Source organism: Salmo salar, unplaced genomic scaffold (assembly GCF_965601325.2).
Source record: "Salmo salar unplaced genomic scaffold, fSalSal1 ptg000784l, whole genome shotgun sequence".
In the NCBI taxonomy this organism is placed as follows: domain Eukaryota; kingdom Metazoa; phylum Chordata; class Actinopteri; order Salmoniformes; family Salmonidae; genus Salmo; species Salmo salar.
The window spans coordinates 326,758-340,000 of NW_027675497.1; the positions used below are offsets into that span (position 1 = coordinate 326,758).

Below are 13,243 nucleotides of genomic sequence, written 5' to 3' on the forward strand. Positions count from 1 at the left end.
ATCTCCACTACACAACAGAACCAGCTATAGAGGATCTCCACTACACAACAGAACCAGCTATAGAGGATCTCCACTACACAACAGAACCAGCTATAGAGGATCTCCACTACACAACAGAACCAGCTATAGAGGATCTCCACTACACAACAGAACCAGCTATAGAGGATCTCCACTACACAACAGAACCAGCTATAGAGGATCTCCACTACACAACAGAACCAGCTATAGAGGATCTCCACTACACAACAGAACCAGCTATAGAGGATCTCCACTACACAACAGAACCAGCTATAGAGGATCTCCACTACACAACAGAACCAGCTATAGAGGATCTCCACTACACAACAGAACCAGCTATAGAGGATCTCCACTACACAACAGAACCAGCTATAGAGGATCTCCACTACACAACAGAACCAGCTATAGAGGATCTCCACTACACAACAGAACCAGCTATAGAGGATCTCCACTACACAACAGAACCAGCTATAGAGGATCTCCACTACACAACAGAACCAGCTATAGAGGATCTCCACTACACAACAGAACCAGCTATAGAGGATCTCCACTACACAACAGAACCAGCTATAGAGGATCTCCACTACACAACAGAACCAGCTATAGAGGATCTCCACTACACAACAGAACCAGCTATAGAGGATCTCCACTACACAACAGAACCAGCTATAGAGGATCTCCACTACACAACAGAACCAGCTATAGTAGGATCTCCACTACACAACAGAACCAGCTATAGAGGATCTCCACTACACAACAGAACCAGCTATAGTGGATCTCCACTACACAACAGAACCAGCTATAGAGGATCTCCACTACACAACAGAACCAGCTATAGAGGATCTCCACTACACAACAGAACCAGCTATAGAGGATCTCCACTACACAACAGAACCAGCTATAGAGGATCTCCACTACACAACAGAACCAGCTATAGAGGATCTCCACTACACAACAGAACCAGCTATAGAGGATCTCCACTACACAACAGAACCAGCTATAGAGGATCTCCACTACACAACAGAACCAGCTATAGAGGATCTCCACTACACAACAGAACCAGCTATAGAGGATCTCCACTACACAACAGAACCAGCTATAGAGGATCTCCACTACACAACAGAACCAGCTATAGTGGATCTCCACTAGACTAGATTCCTATATGTGTATTTAATGTATTGTTAATCCATTATTATTATTATAATATAGAGGATCTCCACTACACAACAGAACCAGCTATAGTGGATCTCCACTACACAACAGAACCAGCTATAGTGGATCTCTACTAGACTAGATTCCTATATGTGTATTTAATGTATTTTTAATCCATTATTATTATTATTATAATATAGAGGATCTCCACTACACAACAGAACCAGCTATAGTGGATCTCTACTAGACTAGATTCCTATATGTGTATTTAATGTATTGTTAATCCCAGCCCCAGTCCCCCCAGGAGGCCTTTTGGAGGCCGTCATTGTAAATAACAATGTGTTAACTGAGTTGCCGAGTTAAATAAACGTTTAAATAAGAAACGGCAGCGACTCTCCGGAACCGGATGCAGACTACTGCAGCTGACGCCAGACACAAGGACCTCTTCTGATTGGTTTCAGGAAACATCTCGGATTGGCTGAATATTGAGTCAGTTTCTGCACCGTGTTACTCTGATTGGTTTAAAGTCAAATGAACTTTAACCTTCATGGTTCAGCTTCGCAGTGGTTTCTCAACAAGCATGGCGGCTATAGGAGTACATTTCGGCTACACATGTGCCTGTGTAGCTATTTTTAAGGTATTGTGTTGCCTGTATTAACGTTTTTAGTGGTGGGACTAGTCTCCTTTTATTCAGTTATGAAGCGATGTATTTAGGAGGTCCGCTAAGATCCGGTTAAACATGACAACGTTACCGGTAGCTAGCCAATGTTAGCATGGTGAATGAGATGGTTACCGGTGTTAGCCATCTAGCAAGCTAACGATAAAATAACCGGCTTGGTGTTTGAGATGTTGTTATCGGTGAAGCCGGGTGAATGAAGCCGGGGGGGGGGTGAAGCCGGGGGGGGTGAAGCCGGGCTGGGTGAAGCCGGGCTGGTGAAGCCGGGGGGTGGAGGGTCTTCACAGTAATGTTGTGTTTTGTGCAGGATGGCCGAGCGGAGGTGGTGAAGCCAGGGTGGTGAAGCCGGGGTGGTGAAGGCAGGGTGGTAAAGCCGGGGGGGTGAAGCCAGGGTGGTGAAGGGTTTTCACAGTAATGTTGTGTTTTGTGCAGGATGGCCGAGCGGAGGTGGTGAAGCCAGGGGGGTGAAGGCAGGGTGGTAAAGCCGGGGGTGGTGAAGCCAGGGTGGTGAAGGGTTGTCACAGTAATGTTGTGTTTTGTGCAGGATGGCCGAGCGGAGGTGGTCGCCAATGACGCCGGGGACCGAGTCACTCCTGCCGTGGTGGCTTACCGGGACACGGAACAGGTAACATACAACTAGTTAACATAACGTTTCATTTTACTTCCCTCATCTGTTACATCTGTTACATCTGTTAAATATGTGTATATGACCAATATAATGTGGTGGGGATGGACAAAATAAACTTTATGCTCGGTCTGAACATTAAAGTGCTTCACTGGCGGGGTGGAAACAGATGGAAGACTAGCAGGCACCTGTGCTAATTAGCTATCGAGCCTGCGCCGAACACCTGTGTACAGTCCCTGATGTCTTTCTCCAGTGTGCAGATTCCAGGTCTTCCTAGCGAAGACTTTCCTTTAAATCACTCTGAACGCTGAGGCTGTACCCGCTTTAAAGTTCCAATGCAGCCGTTTATCTCAATATCATATCTGGGTAACAGTTAACTACCTTACTGTGATTGTTTTCAATTAAAATGGTTCATGCATGGCTTGACTGACGTTAACCATTTCAGGACTGGTGTTTTACTTGTCTGAAAGCTCAAATCACTTATGACATTTATCTAACATAATTGGCCAAATAGGTAACTGAAATTGTATTATATAATGCGAGAAACCACTTTACAAATGAAATGCAGTGTTGTTATTACCATACAGAGAACCATACTAGCATGTCCGCTACCTTATGCCTTCAAGCCTGTTGTAGAAATAGGACACTGCCCCTTTAAGACAAAAGCACCTCTTTACCAGACTAGCTTTTCAGAAACATAAATGCAACAATTTCAAAGATTTTACTGAGTTACAGTTCATATAAGGAAATCAATTCATTAGGCCCTAATCTATGGATTTCACATGACTGGGAATATAGATATCGGTTGGTCACAGGTACCTTTTAAAAGAACAGGTAGTGGGTCTGGATCAGAACCAGTCAGTATCTGGTGTCTCCACCATTTACCTCAAGCAGCGCGACACATCTCCTTCACATAGAGTTGATCAGGCTGTTGATTGTGGAATGTCGTCCCCACTCCTCTCCAATGGCTCTGAGAAGTTACTGGATATTGGTGGGAACTGGAACACGCCGTCGTACACCTCGATCCAGAGCATCCCAAACATGCTCATCTAGGGTGACATGTCTGAGAATGCTGGCCATTGGAGAACTGGGATGTTTTCAGCTGTCAGCTTGCTAACAGATCCTTGCCACATGGGGCTGTGCAGGATCATGCTAAAACATGAGGTGATGGCGGCAGATGAACGGCACGACAACGGGCCTCAGGATCGGCCGGCCCGCTCATTAGGCCCCGCCTGTGGCGGCAGATAGACAAGGGTTGCATTTTCTGAGCTAAACTGACCAAGATGCACCTCCAACACCTCACATAATTCACCAAGATGCACCTCCAACACAACACCTCACATAATTCACCAAGATGCACCTCCAACAATACAACACCTCACATAATTCACCAAGATGCACCTCCAACAACACAACACCTCACATAATTCACCAAGATGCACCTCCAACAACACAACACCTCACATAATTCACCAAGATGCACCTCCAACAATACAACACCTCACATAATTCACCAAGATGCACCTCCAACAACACAACACCTCACATAATTCACCAAGATGCACCTCCAACAATACAACACCTCACATAATTCACCAAGATGCACCTCCAACAACACAACACCTCACATAATTCACCAAGATGCACCTCCAACAATACAACACCTCACATAATTCACCAAGATGCACCTCCAATACAACGCAACACCTGATGTTTACGTCCCTGTTAGTGAGCTTTTTTCAGTCTGTAATAAAGCCTCTCTGTGGGGAAAAACTCATTCTGATTGGCTGGGCCTGGCTCCCCAGTGGGTGGGCCTGTGCCCACCCATGTCTGCACCCCTGCCCAGTCATGTGAAATCCATAGATGAAGTTATTTCAGTCGACTCATTTCCTTGTATGAACCATATCTCAGTAAAATTGTTACATGTTACATTTTATATTTTGAAGTATAATTAATATTACTGACCTCAAACGATAGAGGAACCTGTTATTACTGTGGTGGTGTGCAGAGCATGTAGGATCATATCTCTGGTCATGATGTCCCGTCCCTGCCTCTGTCCCGTCTCTCCCTCTGTCCCGTCCCTGCCTCTGTCCCGTCCCTGCCTCTGTCCCGTCCCTGCCTCTGTCCCGTCCCTGCCTCTGTCCCGTCCCTGCCTCTGTCCCGTCCCTGCCTCTGTCCCGTCCCTGCCTCTGTCCCGTCCCTGCCTCTGTCCCGTCCCTCCCTCTGTCCCGTCCCTCCCTCTGTCCCGTCCCTGCCTCTGTCATCTCCCTGCCTCTGTCATCTCCCTGCCTCTGTCCCGTCCCTGCCTCTGTCCCGTCCCTGCCTCTGTCCCGTCCCTGCCTCTGTCATCTCCCTCTGTCCCGTCCCTGCCTCTGTCCCGTCCCTGCCTCTGTCCCGTCCCTGCCTCTGTCCCGTCCCTGCCTCTGTCCCGTCCCTGCCTCTGTCATCTCCCTCTGTCCCGTCCCTGCCTCTGTCCCGTCCCTGCCTCTGTCCCGTCCCTGCCTCTGTCATCTCCCTCTGTCCCGTCCCTGCCTCTGTCCCGTCCCTGCCTCTGTCCCGTCCCTGCCTCTGTCCCGTCCCTGCCTCTGTCCCGTCCCTGCCTCTGTCCCGTCCCTCTCCTCTCATCTCTCTCTCTCTCCCTGTAGATAGTGGGGATTGCTGCTAAGCAGGGTCGTGTCCGGAATGCAGCCAACACGGTGGTTAAAGTCAAACAGGTGCTGGGGAGGAGGTGAGTGTCTGTATTACAGGTGCCGGGGAGGAGGTGAGGGTCTGTATTACAGGTGCCGGGGAGGAGGTGAGGGTCTGTATTACAGGTGCCGGGGAGGAGGTGAGGGTCTGTATTACAGGTGCCGGGGAGGAGGTGAGGGTCTGTATTACAGGTGCCGGGGGGGAGGAGGTGAGGGTCTGTATTACAGGTGCCGGGGGGGAGGAGGTGAGGGTCTGTATTACAGGTGCCGGGGAGGAGGTGAGGGTCTGTATTACAGGTGCCGGGGAGGAGGTGAGGGTCTGTATTACAGGTGCCGGGGAGGAGGTGAGGGTCTGTATTACAGGTGCCGGGGAGGAGGTGAGGGTCTGTATTACAGGTGCCGGGGAGGAGGTGAGGGTCTGTATTACAGGTGCCGGGGAGGAGGTGAGGGTCTGTATTACAGGTGCCGGGGAGGAGGTGAGGGTCTGTATTACAGGTGCCGGGGAGGAGGTGAGGGTCTGTATTACAGGTGCCGGGGAGGAGGTGAGGGTCTGTATTACAGGTGCCGGGGAGGAGGTGAGGGTCTGTATTACAGGTGCCGGGGAGGAGGTGAGGGTCTGTATTACAGGTGCCGGGGAGGAGGTGAGGGTCTGTATTACAGGTGCCGGGGAGGAGGTGAGGGTCTGTATTACAGTTGAAGTCAGAAGTTTACATCCACTTAGGTTGGAGTCATTAAAACTCGTTTTTCATCCACTCCACAAATGTCTTGTTAAACAAACTATAGTTTTGGCAAGTCGGTTAGGACATCTACTTTGTGCGTGACACAAGTAATTTTTCCAACAATTGTTTACAGACAGATTATTTCACTTATAATTCACTGGATCACAATTCCAGTGGGTCAGAAGTTTACATACACTAAGTTGACTGTGCCTTTAAACAGCTGGAAAATTCCAGAAAATGTCATGGCTTTAGAAGCTTCTGATAGACTAATTGACATAATTTGAGTCAATTGGAGGTGTACCTGTGGATGCATTTCAAGGCCTACCTTCAAACTCAGTGCCTCTTTACTTGACATCATGGGAAAATCAAAAGAAATCAGCCAAGACCTCAGAAAAAAAATGTAGACCTCCACAAGTCATGGTTCATCCTTGGGAGCAATTTCCAAACGCCTGAAGGTACCACGTTCATCTGTACAAACAATAGTACGCAACTATAAACACCATGGGACCACGCAGCCGTCATACCGCTCAGGAAGGAGACGCGTTCTGTCTCCTAGAGATGAACGTACTTTGGTGCGAAAAGTGCAAATCAATCCCAGAACAACAGCAAAGGGCCTTGTGAAGATGCTGGAGGAAACGGGTACAAAAGTATCTACATCCACAGTAAAACGAGTCCTATATCGACATAACCTGAAAGGCCGCTCAGCAAGGAAGAAGCCACTGCTCCAAAACCGCCATAAAAAAGACAGACTGGTTTGCAACTGCACATAGGGACAAAGATCGTACTTTTTGGAGAAATGTCGTCAGGTCTGATGAAACAAAAATAGAACTGTTTGGCCATAATGACCATCGTTATGTTTGGAGGAAAAAGGGGGAGGCTTGCAAGCCGAAGAACACCATCCCAACCGTGAAGCACGGGGGTGGCAGCATCATGTTGTGGGGGTGCTTTGCTGCAGGAGGGACTGGTGCACTTCACAAGATAGATGGTGTCATGAGAAAGGAAAATTATGTGGATATTGCAGCAACATCTTAAGACATCAGTCAGGAAGTTAAAGCTTGGTCGCAAATGGGTCTTCCAAATGGACAATGACCCCAAGCATACTTCCAAAGTTATGGCAAAATGGCTTAAGGACAACAAAGTCAAGGTATTGGAGTGGCCATCACAAAGCCCTGACCTCAATCTTATAGAAAATTTGTGGGCAGAACTGAAAAAAGTGTGTGCGAGCAAGGAGGCCTACAAACCTGACTCAGTTACACCAGCTCTGTCAGGAGGAATGGGCCAAAATTCACCCAACTGATTGTGGGAAGCTTGTGGAAGGCTACCCAAAACGTTTGACCCAAGTTAAACTATTTAAAGACAATGCTACCAAATACTAATTGAGTTGTAAACTTCTGACCCACTGGGAATGTGATGAAAGAAATTAAAGCTGAAATAAATTATTCTCTCTACTATTATTCTGACATTTCACATTCTTGAAATAGTGGTGATCCTAAGACAGTGAATTTTTACTTGGATTAAATGTCAGGAATTGTGAAACTGAGTTTAAATGTATTTGGCTAAGGTGTATGTTAACTTCTGACTTACACTATGTTCCTAATGTTGGGCGGCAGCGTAGCCCTAGCGCGTCCTCGGGAAAGGCAGCGTAGCCTAGCGGTTGGGCACTACCACGGCGCAGCGTAGCCTAGCGGTTGGGAAAGGCAGCGTAGCCTAGCGGTTGGGAAAGGCAGCGTAGCCTAGCGGTTGGGAAAGGCAGCGTAGCCTAGCGGTTGGGAAAGGCAGCGTAGCCTAGCGGTTGGGAAAGGCAGCGTAGCCTAGCGGTTGGGAAAGGCAGCGTAGCCTAGCGGTTGGGAAAGGCAGCGTAGCCGCTAATCTTCGGCAGAATGAACTCAACTCACGTTGTTGCTTCTCCCCCTTTTCCTCTTCCTGTCGGCAGCTTCGAGGATCCGGAGGTTCAGACGCATAAAGCTGAGAGTAAATGTCCTGTGAGTATATAATCCTCTACCGCCGATTAGACGACATAACACTTATCAGGGATTAACACGCCTCGGGCTACCTAACGCTACGCTATCGGGGATTAACACGCCTCGGGCTACCCAACGCTACGCTATCGGGGATTAACACGCCTCGGGCTACCTAAAGCTACGCTATCGGGGATTAACACGCCTCGGGCTACCCAACGCTACGCTATCGGGGATTAACGCACCTCGGGCTACCCAACGCTACGCTATCGGGGATTAACGCGCCTCGGGCTACCCAACGCTACGCTATCGGGGATTAACGCGCCTCGGGCTACCCAACGCTACGCTATCGGGGATTAACGCGCCTCGGGCTACCCAACGCTACGCTATCGGGGATTAACGCGCCTCGGGCTACCCAACGCTACGCTATCGGGGATTAACGCGCCTCGGGCTACCCTACGCTATCGGGGATTAACGCGCCTCGGGCTACCCTACGCTATCGGGGATTAACGCGCCTCGGGCTACCCTACGCTATCGGGGATTAACGCGCCTCGGGCTACCCTACGCTATCGGGGATTAACGCGCCCCGGGCTACCCTACGCTATCGGGGATTAACGCGCCCCGGGCTACCCTACGCTATCGGGGATTAACGCGCCCCGGGCTACCCTACGCTATCGGGGATTAACGCGCCCCGGGCTACCCAACGCTACGCTATCGGGGATTAACGCGCCCCGGGCTACCCAACGCTACGCTATCGGGGATTAACGCGCCCCGGGCTACCCAACGCTACGCTATCGGGGATTAACGCGCCCCGGGCTACCCAACGCTACGCTATCGGGGATTAACGCGCCCCGGGCTACCCTACGCTATCGGGGATTAACGCGCCCCGGGCTACCCTACGCTATCGGGGATTAACGCGCCTCGGGCTACCCTACGCTATCGGGGATTAACGCGCCCCGGGCTACCCTACGCTATCGGGGATTAACGCGCCCCGGGCTACCCAACGCTATCGGGGATTAACGCGCCCCGGGCTACCCAACGCTACGCTATCGGGGATTAACGCGCCCCGGGCTACCCAACGCTACGCTATCGGGGATTAACGCGCCCCGGGCTACCCAACGCTACGCTATCGGGGATTAACGCGCCCCGGGCTACCCAACGCTACGCTATCGGGGATTAACGCGCCCCGGGCTACCCAACGCTACGCTATCGGGGATTAACGCGCCCCGGGCTACCCAACGCTACGCTATCGGGGATTAACGCGCCCCGGGCTACCCAACGCTACGCTATCGGGGATTAACGCGCCCCGGGCTACCCAACGCTACGCTATCGGGGATTAACGCGCCCCGGGCTACCCAACGCTACGCTATCGGGGATTAACGCGCCCCGGGCTACCCAACGCTACGCTATCGGGGATTAACGCGCCCCGGGCTACCCAACGCTACGCTATCGGGGATTAACGCGCCCCGGGCTACCCAACGCTACGCTATCGGGGATTAACGCGCCCCGGGCTACCCAACGCTACGCTATCGGGGATTAACGCGCCTCGGGCTACCCAACGCTACGCTATCGGGGATTAACGCGCCTCGGGCTACCCAACGCTACGCTATCGGGGATTAACGCGCCTCGGGCTACCCAACGCTACGCTATCGGGGATTAACACGCCTCGGGATTAACACGCCTCGGGCTACCCAACGCTACGCTATCGGGGATTAACTCGTTAATGTGTTTCAGTTGGTCAACAAGGGAGAGAAGCCAGTGTATGAGATGACTGGAGAGACGACCAGACATGTGGCTCCACAAGATGTCGCCAAACTCATCCTACACAAGATGAAAGGTAGATCACACTGCCCCCCTCATCCCCCATCCTACACAAGATGAAAGGTTAGATCACACTGCCCCCCCCTCATCCCCTCATCCCCCATCCCCCATCCTACACAAGATGCCCCTCCCCCAGACACTAGTGGAGATCCCAGATGATTGGATGGAGGATGAGGGATGAGGGAATATGGTGGAACTTCCACCTGGCCAATATACACTGCTCAAAAAAATAAAGGGAACACTAAAATAACACATCCTAGATCTGAATGAAATAATCTTATTAAATACTTTTTTCTTTACATAGTTCAATGTGCTGACAACAAAATCACAAAATAATCAATGGAAATCCAATTTATCAACCCATGGAGGTCTGGATTTGGAGTCACACTCGAAATTAAAGTGGAAAACCACACTACAGGCTGATCCAACTTTGATGTAATGTCCTTAAAACAAGTCAAAATGAGGCTCAGTAGTGTGTGTGGCCTCCACGTGCCTGTATGACCTCCCTACAACGCCTGGGCATGCTCCTGATGAGGTGGCGGATGGTCTCCTGAGGGATCTCCTCCAAGACCTGGACTAAAGCATCCGCCAACTCCTGGACAGTCTGTGGTGCAACGTGGCGTTGGTGGATGGAGCGAGACATGATGTCCCAGATGTGCTCAATTGGATTCAGGTCTGGGGAACGGGCCATAGCATCAATGCCTTCCTCTTGCAGGAACTGCTGACACACTCCAGCCACATGAGGTCTAGCATTATCTTGCATTAGGAGGAACCCAGGGCCAACCGCACCAGCATATGGTCTCACAAGGGGTCTGAGGATCTCATCTCGGTACCTAATGGCAGTCAGGCTACCTCTGGCGAGCACATGGAGGGCTGTGCGGCCCCCCAAAGAAATGCCACCCCACACCATGACTGACCCACCGCCAAACCGGTCATGCTGGAGGATGTTGCAGGCAGCAGAACGTTCTCCACGGCGTCTCCAGACTCTGTCACGTCTGTCACGTGCTCAGTGTGAGCCTGCTTTCATCTGTGAAGAGCACAGGGCGCGAGTGGCGAATTTGCCAATCTTGGTGTTCTCTGGCAAATGCCAAACGTCCTGCACGGTGTTGGGCTGTAAGCACAACCCCCACCTGTGGACGCCGGGCCCTCATACCACCCTCAGGGAGTCTGTTTCTGACCGTTTGAGCAGACACATGCACATTTGTGGCCTGCTGGAGGTCATTTTGCAGTGCTTCTCCTGCTCCTCCTTGCACAAAGGCGGAGGTAGCGGTCCTGCTGCTGGGTTGTTGCCCTCCTACGGCCTCCTCCACGTCTCCTGATGTACTGGCCTGTCTCCTGGTAGCGCCTCCATGCTCTGGACACTACGCTGACAGACACAGCAAACCTTCTTGCCACAGCTCGCATTGATGTGCCATCCTGGATGAGCTGCACTACCTGAGCCACTTGTGTGGGTTGTAGACTCCGTCTCATGCTACCACTAGAGTGAAAGCACCGCCAGCATTCAAAAGTGACCAAAACATCAGCTAGGAAGCATAGGAACTGAGAAGCGGTCTGCGGTCCCCACCTGCAGAACCACTCCTTTATTGGGTGTGTCTTGCTAATTGCCTATAATTTCCACCTGTTGTCTATTCCATTTGCACAACAGCATGTGAAATGTATTGTCAATCAGTGTTGCTTCCTAAGTGGACAGTTTGATTTCACAGAAGTGTGATTGACTTGGAGTTACATTGTGTTGTTTAAGTGTTCCCTTTTATTTTTTTTGATGTATGTGCCAGGTGGAAGTAGTTTGACCATAGTTTTAACTTGTTCCCTGATAGGGTACCATATGTAGCTACCATATGTAGCTGTTGTTGTTTCCATAGAGACGGCTCAGTCGGCCTTGGGTGCTGATGTCACAGAGGCTGTCATCACCGTCCCCTTTGAGTTCGCACATGCCCAGAAGGCGGCGTTGAGGGCGTCTGCGGAGGCGGCGGGTTTCCGCGTGTTGAGGCTGATCCACGAGCCAGCTGCTGCTCTACTGGCCTACGGCATCGGGCAGGACTGCCCCTCTGGGAAGAGGTACACTCCTCCTCCTGGTCCACCCACACCACTCCTCCTCCTCCTGGTCCACCCACACCACTCCTCCTGGTCCACCCACACCACTCCTCCTGGTCCACCCACACCACTCCTCCTGGTCCACCCACACCACTCCTCCTGGTCCACCCACACCACTCCTCCTGGTCCACCCACACCACTCCTCCTCCTCCTGGTCCACCCACACCACTCCTCCTGGTCCACCCACACCACTCCTCCTGGTCCACCCACACCACTCCTCCTGGTCCACCCACACCACTCCTCCTGGTCCACCCACACCACTCCTCCTCCTGGTCCACCCACACCACTCCTCCTCCTGGTCCACCCACACCACTCCTCCTCCTGGTCCACCCACACCACTCCTCCTCCTGGTCCACCCACACCACTCCTCCTCCTGGTCCACCCACACCACTCCTCCTCCTGGTCCACCCACACCACTCCTCCTCCTGGTCCACCCACACCACTCCTCCTCCTGGTCCACCCACACCACTCCTCCTCCTGGTCCACCCACACCACTCCTCCTCCTGGTCCACCCACACCACTCCTCCTCCTGGTCCACCCACACCACTCCTCCTCCTGGTCCACCCACACCACTCCTCCTCCTGGTCCACCCACACCACTCCTCCTCCTGGTCCACCCACACCACTCCTCCTCCTGGTCCACCCACACCACTCCTCCTCCTGGTCCACCCACACCACTCCTCCTCCTGGTCCACCCACACCACTCCTCCTCCTCCTCCTGGTCTATAACTAGAGGTCCACCCACACCACTCCTCCTCCTCCTCCTGGTCTATAACTAGAGGTGCACCCATACCCAGTTATTGGAGGACCAAATATAGCCCATACAGAATTAATCGGCCCATGTTTGTAATAATGACAATTACAACAATACTGAATGAACACTTTTATTTTAATTTAATACATCTATTTAGTCTCATAAATAATGAAACATGTTTAAATAATGGCAGAACAGTTGTTAGGTGCAATATGAGCCATGTGAGAAAGCTAACGTTTAAGTTCCTCGCTCAGAACATGAGAACATATGAAAGCTGGTGGTTCCTTTTAACATGAGTCTCCAATATTCCCAGTTAAAGTGTCACGTTACAGCAGAGATCCTCTGTTTTCGATAAAGAGAGTGTAGAAGGCCAAGGAATGGTCAGAGACGGCACTTCCTGTACAGAATCTTCTCAGGTTTCTGCCTGCCATATGAGTTCTGTTATACTCACAGACACCATTCAAACAGTTTTAGAAACTTTAGGGTGTTTTCTATCCAAATCAAACAATTATATGCATATTCTAGTTTCTGGGCAGGAGTAATAACCAGATTAAATCGGGTATGTTATTTATTTTTATCCGGATGTGAAAATACTGCCCCCTACCCTAGAGAGGTTAACCTAGGAAGATCATCGGCCACGTGTCGTTAACCTAGGAAGATCATCGGCCACGTGTCGTTAACCTAGGAAGACCATCGGCCACGTGTCGTTAACCTAGGAAGACCATCGGCCACGTGTCGTT

At 51.1% G+C, this 13,243-nt stretch overlaps 1 protein-coding gene across 2 annotated transcripts in view; it reads left to right on the forward strand.

Moving 5' to 3' along the window:
- The first annotated feature begins 1,680 nt into the window (after positions 1-1,680).
- Positions 1,681-13,243, forward strand: part of LOC106596092 (heat shock 70 kDa protein 14) — a 31,425-nt gene continuing 19,862 nt past the window's right edge. For both annotated transcript variants that reach the window (XM_082972587.1, XM_082972586.1), the window contains exons 1-6: positions 1,681-1,807; positions 2,391-2,471; positions 5,117-5,199; positions 7,811-7,859; positions 9,570-9,672; positions 11,519-11,714. In XM_082972587.1, the coding sequence (XP_082828713.1) occupies positions 1,718-1,807; positions 2,391-2,471; positions 5,117-5,199; positions 7,811-7,859; positions 9,570-9,672; positions 11,519-11,714 (602 nt within the window). In that variant the 5' untranslated portion in view covers positions 1,681-1,717. The remainder of the gene's footprint in view (positions 1,808-2,390; positions 2,472-5,116; positions 5,200-7,810; positions 7,860-9,569; positions 9,673-11,518; positions 11,715-13,243) is intronic.